This window comes from Dasypus novemcinctus, chromosome 21 (genome assembly GCF_030445035.2).
Source record: "Dasypus novemcinctus isolate mDasNov1 chromosome 21, mDasNov1.1.hap2, whole genome shotgun sequence".
NCBI lineage: Eukaryota > Metazoa > Chordata > Mammalia > Cingulata > Dasypodidae > Dasypus > Dasypus novemcinctus.
Genome location: NC_080693.1, coordinates 25,594,018 through 25,613,019, shown reverse-complemented (window position 1 = coordinate 25,613,019; position 19,002 = coordinate 25,594,018). Strand labels below are relative to the sequence as shown.

Below are 19,002 nucleotides of genomic sequence, written 5' to 3'. Positions count from 1 at the left end.
TCCTGACTTTTGTAGCTATTTGTCATGGTTCAATCTCCCCTTCTGTCTGATCTCAGCCACAGTAGAGATCGACAGTTCCACAACGGAGGTGAAGAGTTTGCCTTGAATACAGTTGATCGCCTTAGAGTGTCTACCTATAACACTACCATGTCCTATGATTAAAGTCAATGGGAAACTGCAACAACCCAATCTAACCAGGACAACTAATGGCCCAGAAACTTCAGGAATGAAGGTTTGGGTCACCCCACCAGGTAAAGAACCACGGCCAGCTAAGGGTAAAGGGAATATGAAATGGGTAGTGGAAGAAAGTAGCTATAAATAAAAGCTATGAGCATGTGACCAATTATAGAAATGAGGACTGTAATAGTTATGCATATTTCTTCCTTGTTTTGTTATATGTTTGTATATATACATTAAGGAAATATCTTTGCTTTCTTCCCTATCTTATCCCCTTATATAAGTTGTGGTAACTTTATGCCTTAGTATTTAAGTTATAGGATATCAAGTTTAAGAGTGAATATCACCCAAGGACTTGTACCCTCTTCTGGAGAAAGAGTAAGTGTGTTTCTGGTTGTACACAGTACAGTTGAGTATTGTTAGACAAAAATGTGACTGTTATTGCTTTTATTTGGAGATTAAGTATGGTTTAAGGGGATGTGTATGGGTGCCAAGTTGGCAAGGGATGGAATGTGATGGTTCAAGTGTCAATTTGGCTAGGTATGGTCTCTGGTTGTTTGAGAAAGCAAGCCCTGGCCTCATTGTCACTGTGAGGGTATCTCATGGATTTAAATCATCAGTCTGTTGATTGTATCTTTGGCTGATTATGTATACCGTCAACTAAGGAAATTCAACAATGAGAGAAGTCTTATCCAACCAGTTGAAGGCCTTAAAAGGAGACCTGATTACTTCAGCAGTCAGAACAAAGAATTTCCTGCTCTACTTCAGCCAGCCAACCTCTCCTGGGGAATTCATTGAAAACCCTCATCAGAGTTCCCAGCTTGTGGCCTGCCTTATGGAATTCAAATTTGCCAATCCTCATGTCATGTGAGCCAATTCCTATAATAAATCTCATAATATTTACGTTATAATCTGATTTACATTTTATCTCCTGTTGATTCTGTTTCCCTGGAGAACCCTGACTAATACAGAGGGTGGTATAGATAGGCTCAAACTGTATATATTATTTTACAGGTTACATTTTTTGACTTAAAAATTTCTTAAAGACTTAAACATGACCCCACAACTATTATCAAATATGTACATTATACACTCAAAACTCAACATTCCTGCAACAAAAAAATAGCGAACCCCAATGTAAACTATGAACTATAGTTAATAATATAATTATAATTATATTATTTCATCAATTGTAATAAATGTACCACACAAATGCAAAATGTTAATAATAGGGAAAACTGTTGGAGGAGGTGTTATATGGGGACTGTATACTGTCTGCATGATTTTTCCATAACCTACATCTGCTCTAATAAAACTAAAATTTTGTAAAAAGATTCCACATTCTGGGAAAGAGGGTCCAGTGGGCAACATGTAAAGCACATGCAAACCTTCAGCTACACCAGGAAGATGAGGGAGAATGTGGTCCTTTCAGCCACCTGTGCCCCTTCAATACACTCTTTAGCTCTTTCTTCTTTTTTAATATAGGCATTTAGGGCTATAAATTTCCCTCTCAAGACTGCCTTTGCTGTGTCCCTTAAGTTTTGGTAAGTTGTGTTCTCGTTTTCATTTGCCTCGATATATTTACTGATATCACCTGCAATTTCTTCTTTGACCCACTGATTATTTAGGAGTGTGTTGTTCAGCCTCCTCACATGAGCAAATTTACTTTTGTCCTATTATTGATTTCCAGTTTCATTCCATTATACTCTGAGAAGGTGCTTTGTATAATTTCAATCTTTTTCTATTTATTGACAACTGCACTGTGCCCTAACTTGTGGTCTATCCTGAAGGAAGATCCATGGGCACTTGAGAAGAATGTATAACCTGCTAAGTTTGGATGCAGTGTTCTGTATATGTCTGTTAGGTCGAACCCATTTGTCATATTTTTCAAGTTCTCTGCGCCCTTGTTGATCTTCTGTTTAGTTGTTCTATCTAATGATGTGAGTGGGGTGTTGATATCTCCAACAATTATTGTAGAGATGTCTATTTCTTCCATCAGTTTTCCCAGCATTTTTCTCATGCATTTTGGGGCACCCTGGTTAGGTGTAGATATTTATGACTGTTATTACTTCCTGGTGGATTGTCCCTTTTATTAATATATAATGGCCTTCTTTATCTCTTATAACTTTTTTGCATTTAAAGTCTGTTTTGTCTGATATTAGTATAGCTACCCCTGCTCTTCTCTGGGTACTATTCGTGTGGAATATCTTTTTCCAACCTTTCACTTTCAGCCAGTTTGTATCCCTGGGTCTAAGGTGAGTTTCTTGTAAGCAGCATATGGATGGCTCATTTTTTTTATCCATTCTGTCATCCTGTATCTTTTGACTGGAGAATTTAATCCATTCACGTTCAATGATTTTACTGTAATTGCACTATTTACTTTTGCCACTTTGTTCTTTGGTTTTCATATGTCATATCACATTCTTGTGTGTCCTTTTACTCTTTTGGTTATGCTTTCTGCTATTCTTTCTTCTATACTCTCTTCCAAGCTTGTCTCTACTTTTTTTTTCTTTCAGGTTCTAAGGCTTCCATTAATATTTCCTGCAAAAGTGGATTATTTTTTGCAAACTCTCTTATTTCCTGTTTATTTGTGAATATTTTATACTCACCTTCATATTTGAAGGACAATTTTGTTGGATAAAGAATTCTTGGCTGGCAGTTTTTCTCTTTCAGTATCTTAACTGGGTCATGCCACTGTCTTCAAACTTCCATGGTTTCTTTTTTTTTTTTTTTTTCCCCCAACTTCCATGGTTTCTGAAGAGAAATCTGTGCTAAGTCTTACCTGGATGTCCCTTGTACATGATGGTTTGCTTCTCCCTTGCTGCTCTGAGAATTTTCTCTTTATCTTTGACATTTGACATTCTGAGTAGTATGTGTCTTGTAGTAGATCTATTCGGATTTATTCTGATTGAGGTATGGTGTGCTTCTTGGACATGTAAGCTCATTTCTTTCATGAGAGTTGGGAAATTGTCAGCTATGATTTCCTCAAATACTCTTTCTCCCCCTTTTCCCTTCTCTTCTCCTTTTGGAACTCCCATGACGTGTATGTTGAGCCCCTGCTCAATTTTTTTCATTCTTTTCTCTCTTCAGTATTAGCTGTTCTGTCTTTGGTATCATTTATTCTTATTTCTATCATTTCAAGTTCAAGTTGTATGCCTCTAGTGTTTTTCATCTCACCCTATTTTATCTTTCATTCCCATGAGCTGTTACTTTTCTGTTTAGAATTTCAAATTCTTGTTTGTGCTTGCTCAATGTCTTCTTTATGTCATTTAGCTCTTTAACTATATTGTTTTTCAACTCATTAATTTGATTTTGGAAATTTTTGTGTATCTCACTGGTTAGGTCTCTCAAATTCTGCCTCTCTTTGGGGGTTTTGATATATTCCTTTTCTTGGGCCATGTCTTCTATTTTCTTAGTATGACTCACAATTTTTTGCTGATATCTAGGCATCTGATTAGGATGTAGTTTACTCAGATGTTCAATTTCTTTCTCTTTTGTAGGGATTTAGTGGCAGGAGACTGTGTGTTGCCTACCACTGCTCTTTGGTTCTTGGCTTGGTCTGGATTGTTAGGATTGTCCTGGTTGCTCAAAACTGGGCCCTGGACCCAGTAATTGGTTGTAGATTCACTTCCTAGGGCTTTGGGGAGGGAGACTATAGAGGCCAGAAAAAGCCTCTCCTACTTGTTTTTAGTTTTCTTGCATGCACTTCCGTGATGTGCCAGCAGATGGCAGTCTTTGGCAGCTCTCAGTTCAATGCCTGGTCAGAGTGTATTTGTTGCAACACAAACCAGATCAATATATACAGCTCCCTGCCTGGAGAGGAAGAGCCTTGTAAATCCAACTTTCTCTGAAACAGTTCTCCAGCCTTCTCTGGCAGCCCTCTCCCTTTCCCTGGCTAGGAAATATTTCCACTCCCCTCTAAGTTCTCAACATTAGTCCCGGTTAGTAGAGAAGGAGACTGGGAGGGTCGTGTATCTTTAGCTCCTCGCCAGCTCCCAAGGCTAACAATGGCACAGCCCTACCCTGCCTGGAAGGGCTGGTGGGGCACAGCAGACCAAACCTGTGGGTCAGAAGCTGAGTCAGCCCTAGGCTATATCCCTCTCTCTCCCCTTTCCTGGGGTGGTGGCTCTCTTGAGCCCCCTTTGTCCATAGTTGCAGGCCCAGAGGCCCTGAAGAGTTCTAATATGTCTTTAGTGTACATGGGGGATGGTGCCGGCAGCAGCAGCCGCTGGTTTCAACCCACAGTTCTGTGGTTGGATTTTCCTCCTTTGTTCCTCTCTCCTCTGGGTGGTGTCCAGCCTTCGCCTGGTGTCCTAAACTCTAGATCTTTTTTCTAGGCTGTTTCAGCCTATCCTCTAGCTATTTTTCTGTAGGAGAAGAGAGTCCCATGTCTTTCCAGTCCACCATCTTCCCCAAGTGACCCAATACACCCCTAATGAGGGATTCCCTAAAGCAGAGATGACAAACCTGCACTATTACATCCTTTGCCATTTTCTCTGCTGGGTTGGTATTTCTTCTTGCTATTTTGTAGTTCTGTATGTTCCGTATGTTCCAGATATTACTTGTTATAAATGTTGCAAATATTTCCTCCCAGTTTATTGCTTTTTCCTACTTTTCATTGTCTCATTTGTCTATCTCTTCTTTTTTTTTTTCTTTAATAGTTTTGGGTGTGGTTGCTGTGTCAATACTGTTCTATTTTTATTATTATTTTTAAAGATTTATTTTTTATTTATTTCTCTCCTCTTCCCGCCGTTGTCTGCTCTCTGTGTCCATTCGCTGTGTGTTCATCTGTGTCCGCTCATATTCTTGTCAGCGGCACCAGGAATCTGTGTCTCTTTTTGTTGCATCCTGCTGTGTCAGCTCTGTATGTGCGGTGCCACTCCTGGGCAGGCTGCGCTTTTTTCATGTGGGGCAGCTCTCCTTGAGGGGTGCACTCCTTTCGCATGGGGCTCCCCTATGCAGGGGATGCCCCTGTATGGCAGGGCACTCCTTGTGCACATCAGCACCACACAGGTCAGGAGGCCCTGGGTTTGAACCCTGGACCTCCCATATGGTAGACAGATGCTCTATCAGTTAAGCCAAATCAACTTCCCTTATCTCTTCTTTAAAAGCAGATTATTATATTCCTATATTGCACTTGTAAAACTTTATTATCTACTAATTTTTCATTATCTTATATATTATTGGGCCCTACAGTTTCTGATTCAGAACTCATGAATAAAAATATACAAAAATAGGGGGCACAACAAGCAGACACAGCAAATGCAAAAAACGAGGAGGTAGGAAGACATAAATAAATAAAATAAATCTTTTTTAAAAAGTAGAGGGAATAGGGATTGGCTGTAGCTCAAGTGGTTGAATGCTTGCTCCCCATTTACAAAGTCTTAGTTTCAATCCCTAGTATGTCCTAAAAACAAACAAACAAACAAACAAAAAAGCCAACTCTCATTGGGGAACCGATGTAGCTCAGAGGTTGAGTCCCTGCTTTGCATGTGCAAGGTCCTGGGTTCAATCCCCTGTACCTCATCAAAAAAAAAAAGTAGAGGAATAGTATAATAAATATCTGTGTACTGTACCCATTACCCTGCTCCAACAATTATCAGCAAGGACCCCTCCCACTTTCTCCTTCCACCCTGATGACCTTTTTGTGAGCAAAAATCATGAAGACATTTGTGTCCCATGTGAATACTCACCAGAAGATGACTTCAGCAAAGGAGGATTTTTTTTTCATGTTTTAACTACGAATTTAATATTAAATTCCACTGAACAATGGAAATACTCTGATTATAAGAAAAGTACAAAGGAAATTTACAGATTGCAATAACACCTATGTGGCTTTCTCATTAAAGACCTAGTACAATTAAACATAACTTCTTTTAATTGATGGGTTGCTATTTAACTCACATTCAGCCTAGCTTTTCTCTGCTCATTACATTGCCAAAAGGCAACTTAAAATGTTTGCGGGGAGGATATAAACCAATGAATTGCTTCCTTTCTCAAAAAAACTCTTGATTCTAAAAAAATGTCAGTTCATCTAATGTGTGCTTAATAATGCAGTTGGGTTTATTTTTTGAAGCAGACTCATTATTTTACCACAGAGCTAAATCTTGGAATGGTCCGGTCACCACAATTTGAATACTACTACTTTAACCTATGTATTATTTTTTTCTTAAGTAGATTCATATTGCTTTTATTTCTGAAGAACTACATCACTGTGATTTTTTTTTTAAACATCTTTCTCCAAGTGTTTTGAAACTAGAGTGGAGGAAGAAAGGAGAAAACAACAATATCCTGAAGTGTCAAGAAGTCTACAATAAAGATCCAAGAAATTTCCTAATAAGGGTGAGGCCACTGTAAAAATAAGGCCGTTTTTATTCAGATACCATAATCTACTCTCTTCCCATACTTATCTCAGTGATATTTGGCAAATTGTGATTCAAGAAAATGAAACACATTTCAACAGAAATTTGCTTAAAAAATGAAGAATATGTCATCTTTAAACACAGCTCCCCCAAGAAAAGAGCTTACACCAAATAACAATGTCATAATCCTCATATGCAGATGTTAGATATGGCCGCATTAATTCTACGCCAGTCTCTGCACAAGACCTATGGTCAAATAATGTATAATCGGGGAAACGGACTTTGGCCCAGTGGTTAGGGCGTCCGTCTACCACATGGGAGGTCCACGGCCTCCTTGACCCGTGTGGAGCTGGCCCATGCACAGTGCTGATGCGCGCAAGGAGTGCCCTGCCACACAGGGGTGTCCCCCGCGTAGGGGAGCCCCACGCGCAAGGAGTGCGCCCCGTAAGGAGAGCCGCCCAGCGCAAAAGAAAGTGCAGCCTGCGCAGGAATGGCGCCGCCCACACTTCCCATGCCGCTGACGACAACAGAAGCGGACAGAGAAACAAGACGCAGCAAACAGACACAGAGAACAGACAACTGGGGGGGGGTGTTAAATAAATAAATAAATAAATCTTTAAATAATAATAATGTATAATCGACACCTAATATCAAAACCTTTTTCCCTTCCCTAGGAGGATTCAAAATTTCTCTTTGTACTCTTTAACTCTGCGAGAAAATTTCAAGAGGTTTTCTTCCCTATTTTCTACTTCAACTCCTTCTTCAATATCAAAGTCGTTGGTGGCATCACTGTCAGGCAGCGGACCTGTCTTCCAAGCTCTCCTCACGAGTTCCCATCGCCATGATTTTAGCATTTGGTTTCAGTTTGAGAGCTCCAAGCTTAACATCATTTTCTACAGGTTTGTCTTTAACTTTGAGTCCAAGTGACCTTTGTTGTTCTGGCAGCATTCCTGCAAAGGTCTTGAGAAATGGTTTAAGGTCTAGCACAGTATCGTCTTCTGAAAGTGTAGTCACTGAATATTCCTGTCCCCATTTTATGAGGAGAGGAAGAGCCATCCTTTAACATATGATGAGATTTTTTGTGATGAATATATCTTTAAAAAAATACAATTTACAAAAATGATGGGGGTGGGGGGGGGAGTGGGTTATATGGGAACCTCTTAGTTTTTTAATGTAACTTTCTTTGTGTTCTATTAATTTAAAATGTGTGAAAAGGAAAAAAAAAACCTTTAAAAAAAATATGAGACACACAACTTTCAATCAGGAAAAAACCCTGGAATGTGGCAGAACTGGCCACAGAGGACGCAGGAACCCATGTCAGCTGACGCAGGAACCTGCCTCAGCAGAAATTAAGGCGACCGGAAGTCCAGAGGAGGATTTTAATATTCAGGTGGATAGGATGACTTGTTTCGTGGATACCAGTCAGCTCCTTTCCCTTCTTTTGTATTTATTTCAAAGCAAATACCAAATATACAATTTCACCTGTAACTATTTCATCAGGTTTCTCTTTTTAAAAAAAAAATAGATTATTTTGTTTCTAACCTATGATACTATCATACAAAACTAATGAACAGCAATGCTTTATCCAGTTAGGATTCAAGTTTATCTGCTTTTCCCATACTGTCTTTTTACAATTAGTTTGTCCAAGTTAGGATCCAAACAAAGTCCACACATTGCAAGTAGCTGACATGTCTCTTAATACCCTTTTAATTTATTACAACTCCCCATTCCTCTTTTTTATTCCTGCCATTTATTTGTTGAAGAAATCACAAATCCCCCCTACCTCTGAGCTGGCTCCCTCTTCTGTTTGCTTGTTGTTGTTTTTGTTCATTGTTTTTGCTTGTTGTCTGCTCATTTTCTTCTTTAGGAGGCACTGGGAACTGAACCCCAAACCCCCCATTGTGGGAGGCAGGCAACCAACTGCTTGAGCCACATCCACTCCCTGCTCGTTTTGTTTTTGTTTGCTGTTTACTTGTTGTCTGCTCATTGTCTTGCTTGTTGTCTCCTCATTGCTTTTGCTCATTGTCCGCATCTTGTATGTCTTCTTAGGAGGCACCAGGAACTGAACCCAGGAGCTCTCATGTGGCAGGCAGCCACCCAGTTGCCTGAGCCTCATCTGCTCCTGAAGAAACCAGAAATTTGTGCAAAATCTTCCACCTCCTGAATTTAACTAAAGGCATCTGTATTCATGTTTCCCTCTCCTCTGTATTTCCTGTAACTGGTAGTGCTTGTGGTAGTTTGGAACTGTATGTACCCCAGAAAGCCATGTTCTTACAGTTAATCCCTTCCTGTGGCTGCCACTTTAAACATGTCACTTTTAGCACACTGTTTGAGTTGGTTAGCTAATATTTTATGGAGGAAATTTAATTTCTGGTCACTTTAGTGAAAATTCTCTATTTGAAATGTATTCCAACCTGCTTTTTGGCCCAGTATTTGCTCAGTGTTTGAAAAGTCCTACTGTACTTGAAAAGAACGGGGATTGTGTCGTTGGTGGGTGCAACGTACTAAATACGTTCATTGAGTCATGATGGTTTATCCTGGGTTTCAAAAATTCCGAATCTTTATTGAATTTTTTATCTACTGGAAAATCCATTAATTACTAGGAGAGATGTGTTACAATCTCCAACTATACATAAGTGTGGATTTGTCTCTCTTATACTTCTGAAGTTTTGTTTCATATATTTTGTGGCTATGTTATTTGGTGCGTACATACTTAACACTTTCAAATCTTGCCGTTGAATCGAACCTTTTATCATTAGGAAGTGACACCCTTTATCTATACTAATACTTTTTGTTATAAAGTGCATTTTATATAATAATTGTTTTGGCTAGGATTTGTCTAATAAATGTAGCACAGTATTTGGCCTTAGCTTAGATCTGGACTTAGCTTCAGCACCTGGGAGATAACCTCTAACACTGGGAATTTCCCAAGTGATAGGTGTGTCTTTGTTTTCATGGTGGGCCCCTAAGGCCATATCTGCAAGTCTATGGTGAGACATGACTCAGGACATATGAGATACCATACCAGATAGTCTTAGGGTGGGGACCGCTCATGCCAAATGACCAAACGTGTGATTAGACAGTCGGGGCTTTGGGTCACTAATATGAACTCTACCTCTGGCTTGGAGATAAAAATCTGCATGAGCTTCCAAGGTTGGCAATACTCCTTGAGAAGTGTCACAAACAGATTCCCAGGAAGGTAATACATCCCAGAGGACAATGGAAGCTTCGCATTTGGAACCCTCCCAGACTCTGGCCTAAGCATCTCTCCTTTGACTTGTTCTAATTTGTAAGCTCCCCGTGTAATAAATATAATCATTTATTGTATAACAGGTTTTAGTGAGTTCTGTGATTCTAGAGAATTATCAAATCTGAAGGTGGTTTGGGGAAACCCCTGCACTTGTAGATAGTGTCAGACGTCTTGGGCAGACTTGGCAGGATACAGGACAGTGCCCTTAACCTCACGGTGTGGTTAACTCGGGGTATATATCTTTTTTGTACTTTTGCTGTCAGCCTTTCTGTTTTAGATGTGTCTCTTGAGCACATAGTTGGATTTTATTTCTTATTCCATCCGGAAGTTTTTGTCTTTTTTAACTATTTCATATAGTCTTTTGCATTTAACATAATCAGCAACATATTTGGATTCATAATTACTTTATATTGGGGGGCTTAGTCCTCAATGGTGGGAAACTCTGTCTTTACCTGGCTGTTTTAAATACAGAAGTGTTATATACTGGTAGCTTCTGTATCTATATTTATATAACCTTTCTCCTTTCTAAAGTTCTTTGTGTTTTCTTTTCTTTTTCTCCTTCATATTTGTTTATTTTATTGGCCTTTTCAAAGAATCTGATTTTCCTTTATTGATTATATCTACTCTTTTTATTTTCTATTTCATTAATTTTTTCTTGTATTTTTATAAATTCCTGATTTCTATTTTGGAGGATCTGTTTCGTTATTCTTTAATAAGCTTCTTGAGTTGAAAACTTAGCTTATTTGAATCCAGCCTCTCTTGTTTATTAATAAATGCACTTAAGGCTGTACACCTCCTCCTGAGAACTGCGTTAGAATATTCCACAGTTTGAGTATATACTGCTGATTTTCTGGAGCTCAAAACCCTTTAGAGGGAGCCAATGTGACTCAGTGGTTGAGCACTGGCTTCCCACATACAAGGTCCCGGGTCCAATCCCCAGCCTCTTTAGAAAGATGGTAAGAAATGCATACATTGATAAGTCTTTTTTGACTGTACTTTTGTGTTTCTTTCTAATTTTATTGTGGTCAGAGCATTGCTCCCTTGTAGAAAGGGTTGAGGCCTAATGCCATATCAATTTTTGTTAACAATCCCATAAGTGTCTGGAAAGTCCTACTCTATTCTGGTAACCTGCTCCTTGGTGGTTGATTCTGTTTATTTCTGTGCGTTTCCTCCACTAGACTGGCTTCCTGACATGTCGTGATCTTTGGCTGTGGGCTCATCTGAGGTTCCCGGGTAGCCCCTCTGCGGACGTCATTTCTGTTTACTGTGACAAGTGCAACAGACACCAACAAGCTTCCGTCAAAGTCTTTGAAGACTCGACACACTGGGGAGGTTCTGTTCCTGGGGATATTGCTGGAAATAGGACGGGCCCTGCTAACAATGCTATTTTTTATAGCTGAGACCCAGAGCCTAGAGTAACTTGCCCAAACTCACATACCCGAAAACAACAAAGCAGGGCTCCTACCCCAGGCCGTGTGGCCCAAAGCCCATGCAGTTCCCACGACACCACACTGCCTTCCAAAGGTGTCCTCATGCCGAACAGCCCATTCCCTATTCCTTATCCCCAATAAGCAGAAAACTCATACAGTTTTTCAGTATACAGCTCTTCCTTTTACTCTAAAAAAGAAATTGGCAATAATAATCTTTATAGCAAATTGCAGAAAGTGGGCTGGGTTTCCAGCTCGGCCACACCTCCAGATATCCTTCTCCATTCCTCAAACACATCCTTCTCCTTTCCCCTAAAATCCTAGAAGAAAATCCCTGAGAAGGTGGAGGAGGCCCCCAGATAAGAGGACCCCCAGCCCCAGATCTCTTGGGCAGGTCAAGACCTTGAGGAAATAAGTTAGGGGGCAAGGAGCCCCTAGCTGCCCTTGACCAGCTCCGTCTCGCAGACCCAGCGGTAGGGCCTCTGGCACACGTCGTCATTCCAGCGGCCGTCGACGGTGAAGTGGGCGCAGTCCTCGCCGCCCCCAAGCCCATGCCCGTACCAGTCGTCTGGCTGCTCTGGTCTCCAGTTCCTGAGGAGGTGGAGCAGACGTGCACCCAGGGGGGCAGACCCTCAGCCAAGTCCCCAAGGAGCCCCCCGGGAGCAGCCAGGAGGGGTGGAGGGGCGCGCCCGCGGGAGGCAGCGGAGCAGCGGGGGACACGTCCACTCACTTGAAGCCTGAGTCGTAGTCCGACCCGTCCACCCACTTCCAGGACCCCGTGTGGTCCGTGAGGCCCATCCAGGTGTTCACAGGGCCCGCGTGGTGCTGGACAAACCTCTGGGGAGAGAGGAGGGTGGCAGCGACCGCTCCCCAGACCAGCCGGCCTCCCCACGAGGCCTCCGGAGCCCTCACCTGCTCCTCCCAGGAGGCGACCACCACCAGGTGGGCGCCCTCCAGCTGGCAGTACTTGTCAGCCTCGGACCAGGGCTTCCCAGAGCGAGAGAACCAGTAGCAGCTGCCTCCAAGCTCCACCCAGTTCACCGGGCAGCAGGTCCTTCCAGTGCCTGCGGGAGAGGGCAGGGGAGGGGGGTGGGCAGGGATGGGGGGTGCCTTGACGCCGCCCGCGGGGGAGGGGGGTTGGGCGGGGGAAGTGCCGTGACGCCGCCCGCAGGGGGGGGGTGGGCAGGGGGGGGGGCCGTGGCGCCGCCCGCAGGGGGGGGTGGGCGGGGGGGGGCCGTGGCGCCGCCCGCAGGGGGGGGGTGGGCGGGGGGGGCCGTGGCGCCGCCCGCAGGGGGGGGGGTGGGCAGGGGGGGGTGCCGTGACACCGCCCGCAGCGGGGGGGGGGGAGGGTTGGGGGGGGTGCCGTGGCGCCGCCCGCAGGGGGGGGTGGGCAGGGGGGGTGCCGTGGCGCCGCCCGCAGCGGGGGGGGGGAGGGTTGGGCGGGGGGGGGGGTGCCGTGGCGCCGCCCGCAGGGGGGGGGTGGGCAGGGGGGTGCCGTGGCGCCGCCCGCAGGGGGGTAGGAGAGCGCCGGCCCCGCCTCCTCACCGTTGCCCTGGAGCGCCGCCATCTGGCAGTTCAGGCTGCGCAGGTCGGACACAAACTGCTTGACGTGGAGCAGCAGGCTGGAGTGATCTGCGGACGCGGAAGACGACAGGACGGGGCAGGATGGGGGGGAAGGGGCCTGTCATCCACAGACAGGGGGCTGGGGGTCAATGGCAGGCGCCCCAACCCTCAGGCTCCTAGGTTTAGCCGGAGAGACCCCCCGCACGCGACGCACACGCACGCGGCCGCACGCGTGCACTCAGTCCCTCCGCACCTTCGCTGAGGTCCTGCTGCTGCTTCTCCAGCTGCGACTCCAGGGTCTTCATCTTTCTGCCCACACTGCCCCCTGAGGGAGAGACGCTCAGAGGCGGCGCGGCGCCCCCCTTCCCCGGCCCGCGGCGGCCCGGCCCCCCTCACCCTGCGCGCTCAGCGCCTGGACTTCAGCCTCCGTGCTCGCGGAGAAGTTGTGGAACGTCTCCCGCAGGGTCCGCAGCTCCTCCCGCAGCTGGGAGTCTGGGCAGGAGGGGGGGCGGGCGGGACAACACGAGAGGGCCGTGCCCACCGCCGCGACCCCCGTCGCTCCCGCCCCACCCCTCCGATCGCCCCCTTCCCCGCCACACTCACTCTGGGATCCGATCACGCAGAGAACCACCAGCAGCAGGAGGCTGAGGCCCAGGGAGAGCAGCACGGGGAGGGGGCCGCCGCAGAGACGCCGCAGGAGGGGCTGGGGCGGAGGCGGCACTGCGAGCGGAGGGGGGTCAGGAGGTTAGGGCACGGGCCACTCGGGGTCCTGGGCGGCACGGGCCAGAGGCAGAGCTAGGAAGACCTACGCAGGAAAGGAAATCTGGGCCGTGGGTGAGCTGAGGGGTCAGAGGCAACCGGGGCGCGGAGAGAGGCGGGGGGCGCCAGGCTCTGCCCGGCCCCGCCTCACCCGGGCCCTGGGCCTCTGCTGGCCCCTAGTGGCAGGGCAGTGTCACTGCAGCTGATGGGCCTCCGCGCTGCTGGACTTGGGGGGTGGGGTCTGTGCCCTGGAGGTGGCCGCGCGGGGTGAGGTGGGGAGTCGCTGCTCCCCCCAAAGCCTCTCACCGGGAATCCTTGGCTGGGTGCAGGGAGAGAAGGCCGGGCAGCCGGGCCTCAAGGCCCGCGTGGCTCCCCCGCCTCATCCTCGTGGGGCCCGCCCTCCACTCCTTCCCCCGGGGGGCGCCCCCGTCAGTGTGGATTTCCCACCCCCATCCCGCGAGAACCTCCTCCCTGCTCAGCCAAAACGACAACCCCTGCTCCCACAAGAAGGAAAGGGAGTTTGTTCTCATGCAGGAGGGCCTCTCCCGCCTCAGACCAGGCCCTGGCGCCTCCAAGCCACACCTCGGAACCCTGAGGCCACATCTGTCCCCCTCCGTTTCCCTAAGCTGCTGCCCCAGAGCAGGGCCTTCCACGAATTTCACCTTCCAGGCCTCTCCCAGCCCCGGGCCTCCTCACCCTCCAGCCGCTGCTCCCTGGAAAGGTTCCTTCCTTTACAAGCTCTCCCCACGACACCCTCAGCCTCCGCACAGAAGCCGTCTCCCCTGGACCAAACCGATCCCTGACCCTCCACTCCCACACACGTACACATGCATGTATGCACTCACACACATGCAGTACCCTCACACATGCCCGTGCACTCGCGTGTGTGCATGTACATACCCCACATGTGCACATGTATGTACACACAATACCTACAAGCTAGTGCATGCGTGCAGTGCATGTACATGCACTCGTGCATACTATACTAGGTGCACACGTGCACATACATATACACACTTGTATATACATATAGACACACGCACGTTCATATTCACACTCATGCCCATACTATACGCACTCACTCATGCACTAGATATACACATATGCACACACACTCACACACATGAACACCCGTGTGGCCAAGCCTTACCAGGTGCTGGAAGAGGAATGGAGGGGAGCTGGAGCCTAACTCCTTCATAACAAACCGGGGCAGCCTCAGCCTTCTGCCTTCCAGTTATTCCCACACCCCAGATCCTGAGAAGCCGGTGGCACGGCCAGGGTCAGGAGACCCACAGAGGCCTTGGGTGCCTGTCACCCAGAAAGGGTCCCCAGCCCCGCACCCTGCATTCCCCTAAGAGGGGCTCAGTCGCCGCTTTCTGTGGGGAAGGGAGGGAGGGACAGACCCAGAGGTCGAGCCAGCGTCGCGGAAAGAAGCAGGAGCCGGTGCTGAGGTGGCCAGAGCCCCCGCAGCTGGCCTTTTGGCCTTGGGGGACAGGCATCCCCTCACCTCTTCTCAGCTGATGGTGGTCACTGTCCTCATTGTCCAGGTGCTGAAGATCTTGATACTCCTTCGTCATGATGGCGCGGGCGCCGGAGCCGGGGCTGAGTTCGGGCCGAGGCTGAGGAGGCAGGTGGGGCTGAGCTGAGCGAGAGCTGGAGTGTGGGGCCCGGTCCGCCCAGGCCTGAGCTCCGCGGAGGCCTCGTCTCCTCCATTCCCTCCCAGAGCCACCCCCGAAGCCTCCCCTGCCCCCCTCCCTGACAGTGAGTTCCCCACCCTGTCAGTTCCCCACTTGCCCCCCCCACCTCCCCCTGCTCCCGCTCTCCCTCCCCGTCCCCTGCCTTTCTTCCCGTTTTACTTGTGGAAAGTCTCAAGCTCTGACTCCTGGGTCTCTCAGCACTGGGCAGATCCCAGGCTAAGGAGGGGCCTCAAGCTTGAGAAGTGGGGCGAGTGGACAGCGCTAGATGAGGGGAGGGGAGGGGGCAGGGTCTGTGCATCTGTGTGTCTCTGTATCTGTGTGTCCCAGCATGCCTAACCTAGCATCTCCTGTGCCCGGGACTTTGAACAGTAAACAGAAATGGGGATGGATTTAGAACTCAGGGGGATGTGGGGGGGCCGGGCGGGGGAGGGGGTGGCCTCTGCTCTCCTCTCCCCGGACGGAGGGTCTCCTGGTCGGCCCACACCCCTACATGCCAGTCACCTCTCTCCTCGTTCATGAGTTGGGGCGGGGGGCGGGCAGACCAGGAGGAACTGGGGGTACAGTTTGCTGTCTCCACTCTGCCCCTTCCCCTTTCACTTCCGGCCTCTGAATTTCCCAGAATTGCTGGTTTCTCCAAATAACCCTGAGCAAGATCAGAGGGATCATTTCTCTGCTCTTGCCCAACGAGGGCCTGTGACCTGGCACCTGAGCCACAGCTTCCTGTGGGGATCAGCAGCCAAGCCCCCAGCTCGGGCCTGACTCCCGGGGAGTAAAGTCTACCAAGCAGCAGGTGTGTGCGGGTCACTCCTGGGGGTCTCGGGGCTTTTCGTGCATTAACGCCTCATTCTCAGGAAGATCACAATCCGCACACACCAGACCTGAAAGGTCAGAGCTGGCCCAGGCCACACGCAGGGAGCGGCGAGCTGGCCCCACGACCTCACTGCCCTCCCCTCCTGCCGTGCCACTGGATCCCATCGTGTCACCAGGGCTGGCCCAGGGGTCCTAGGGAGGCTAAGAGGTGGACCCTCCCAGCCCCACACTCAGAGATGAGCATGTGGATTGCAATTATGCTCACTGGAAGTGGGGGAATAGTAAAGAGGTGAAAAAAGCCTTGGTTTAGGCCCCCAATGTGAACTCATACAAAACTAGACTTGAATGATGGGAGTTTTAAGTTACGTGAGATATTCAGGTACACATCCCTTGCACCAAACGTGCAGCGCGCGTGCGCCCCTTGGTGTGACCCGTGTTTTCATGCACTGAGACCGTGGCCAATAAACTGGGCTGTTAATTCAGCATTCACTGTTAATATCATCTAAAATCTAGCTTTATTCACATAGGACCGACTATACAACACAAGCAATGGACCTTAATGTAAACTCTGGACTGTAGTTAATAGTACAATTATAGTCTTCTTTCATCAGTTGTAACAAAGGTATCACGCAAATTCCAAGTGTTAATAATCAGGAGTAATACAGAAACTCTGTTTTCGGCATGATTTTTCTGTAAACCTACGACTTCTCCAACTTGAAAAAAAATCTGGTTGATTCGGGCAAACTAATGTTCGCTGTTTTGGTCAGAATGGTGGTGAGCTTTGCAAGTGACGGAAAGAGACAAGGGCTTCTGGGGTGACGGAATACTCTGCTTCTGGGTCTGGATGCTGGTTACATGGGTGTGTTCAGTTTGTAAAAATGCCGAAAGCTGTACATTTATAACCTGTGTTTCTGTTTGCATGTTAAACTGGAATAAGAAGTTTTTGAACTCTGGTTTATCCCCGAAGTCATTGATTAGAGAGCAGTGCTTGAACCAGTGCTGAAATCGGCCTCCAAAGCAATGGACTTTAGCATGGGAGCTGCAGGTGATAAAACATCATGAAGAAAACCAAACAAACATGATACCCTGGGCCACGAATTTACAAGCAAGCCCTCTGCAAAATGACTGTGAAACCAAAAAGTAGCTAAAAGCAAAACCATGCCACGCTTCTGAGCTCTGAGGACTCACCCGCCCCTTTACATTTCCTCTCGTAGAAACATACACCTTGAATTGTGCACATCTTCAAGGCAAAGCCTCGCCTAGTTGTTTCCTGTGGCTAACAAGTTACTGCCAGCTCAGTAGTTTAAGTCAATACCCATTTATTAGCTCACAGGGAGGCAGTCAGAAGGCCGAGCAGGCCCAACTAGTTTCTCTACTGGGGGGCTCACGGGCCGAAATCAAGACGTCGTCGGCAGGGCTGCGTTCCCTCCGGGAGGTTCAGGAGAAGAATCTGCTCCCAAACTTACTCAGGATGTTGGCAGAATCCAGTTCCTTGCACCTGTAGGTCCGCTTCCTTATGGCAGGAACACTCTCGGCTTGCAGAGGCCACCCACATACCTCATCACATGGGCCCCCCCACCCTCCAAGCCAGCAGTGGTGCCACGGGGCACAGACTCTCACACCTCTCCATCTCTCCAGTGACTCCTTCCATCTTCCTGTGTGCTTTGCAAGAGGCCCATGGAATTAGAGCAGACCCACCTGGGTGGTCTCCCGATCGTAAGGCCAACTGAGCTATAGAGCAGAACATGACCACAAGAGTGACGGCTCACCATAGTCAGAGGTTCCGGGGATTAGAACGTGGGGTCCAGTTGGAGGGCTCTGCCTACCACGCTTGGCAGGAAGCAGCCACCCTGCCCACCTCTGAGCGCACTCCCCTGTAGCGCATCCTCTGAAGGCAACCTGGAGCAGGGCCAGAGAGACCCACCTGGGCTCAGAGCCTGGGCACTCCACCGCCAGGGCAATTGAGAAAAGCCCCATAAAAGCCTATCGCAGTGGCCTGGAAGGACAGGTACGGCTTTATCCATGGAAATAAGGAGGCGACCTTGGGGAGAGGGAGGAAGACCAGAAAGCCAGAAACTTGGCAGACAGGTAACTTGGACCACCCTGGGGACAGTTTTGAATCCCAGGGTGAAGGTGTTCTGAATGTCATTCAGAAGTGCAGAGGTCTCCAAAGCGGGGGACATGCATCCCAGGGGGTTACAAGGTAACCCATTAGGAGTGTGGGAAGAAAATATTAGAACTTCATATACATATATGAAGTTCTAATAAATAACTTCATATACGTATATGAAGTTCTAATATTATATATTAGATATATATAAATATATATTCTTTAGATTTCTATTTGAGGATAGGTTTTATAATGTATATAATAGACATATAGTTGTACATGCGTATTAGTTATCTATTACTGCAAAATAAACTACCCCAAAACTTAGCCACTCAACACAATAAATATTTATTCTCACACTCAGTTTCCAGGGATCAGGAACCTGGGTGCAGCTTAGCGGGTTGGTTCTGGCTCAGGGTCTCTCGGTAGGTGGCAGCAGAGACGTCAGCACTGAAGATGTGACTGGGACTGGAGACGCTGCCTCCGCAGTGGACACTCGCACAGCTGGCCAGGTTGGCACTGTCTGTTGGCCAGAGGCCTCAGTTCCTCACCGCACAGACTGCTCCAGGGAGCTGCTTGAGCGTCCTTGCAACATGGCAGCTGGCTTCCCCCAAAGCAGTGATCCAAGAGCACAAGGTGGAAGTCACGATTTCCTTTACAACCTAGCCTCAGAAGTAACACTCCGTCATTTCCACAATATCCTGTTGGTCCCGCAGGCCACCCCGGCAGGGTGGCACTACACAAGGGCTGATGACCACAACACGCACATAATTAATAGATGAGTCCATCTAGGTTGGGGACACAGGCTCAAAACCATTTTGCCACTGGGGCACTTGATCAGCAAGGT

At 47.7% G+C, this 19,002-nt stretch overlaps 1 protein-coding gene and 1 pseudogene across 2 annotated transcripts; both read right to left on the bottom strand.

The window, feature by feature from the left end:
- Positions 1-6,673: 6,673 nt before the first annotated feature.
- On the bottom strand, positions 6,674-7,595 carry LOC101415258 (ubiquitin-like domain-containing CTD phosphatase 1 pseudogene; annotated as a pseudogene).
- A 3,782-nt stretch (positions 7,596-11,377) lies between these two features.
- ASGR1 (asialoglycoprotein receptor 1) lies at positions 11,378-15,534 on the bottom strand. Of its 2 annotated transcripts, none has more exons than XM_058283650.2 (9): positions 15,378-15,451; positions 15,046-15,157; positions 13,383-13,499; positions 13,176-13,271; positions 13,033-13,104; positions 12,762-12,848; positions 12,129-12,280; positions 11,947-12,053; positions 11,378-11,807 (listed from the first exon to the last, which is right to left on the bottom strand). In XM_058283650.2, exons 2-9 carry the CDS (start codon positions 15,113-15,115, stop codon positions 11,651-11,653), a joined length of 858 nt encoding a protein of 285 aa, XP_058139633.1. In that variant the 5' UTR covers positions 15,116-15,157; positions 15,378-15,451; the 3' UTR covers positions 11,378-11,650. The 2 variants fall into 2 exon arrangements, with proteins under 2 accessions (XP_058139633.1, XP_058139634.1); XM_058283651.2 differs by having other exon boundaries at positions 11,517-11,807; positions 15,395-15,534.
- Positions 15,535-19,002: the final 3,468 nt, after the last annotated feature.

Excerpts from the sequence above, each read along its gene's own strand:
- ASGR1 (XM_058283651.2), bottom strand. The coding sequence starts at position 15,115 with ATGACGAAGGAGTATCAAGATCTTCAGCACCTGGACAATGAGGACAGT. Across the intron at positions 13,500-15,045 it reads CCACCATCAGCTGAGAAGAG|TGCCGCCTCCGCCCCAGCCC; the intron begins GTGAGGGGATGC and ends CTCCGCTCGCAG. Across the intron at positions 11,808-11,946 it reads GACTACGACTCAGGCTTCAA|GAACTGGAGACCAGAGCAGC; the intron begins GTGAGTGGACGT and ends CCACCTCCTCAG.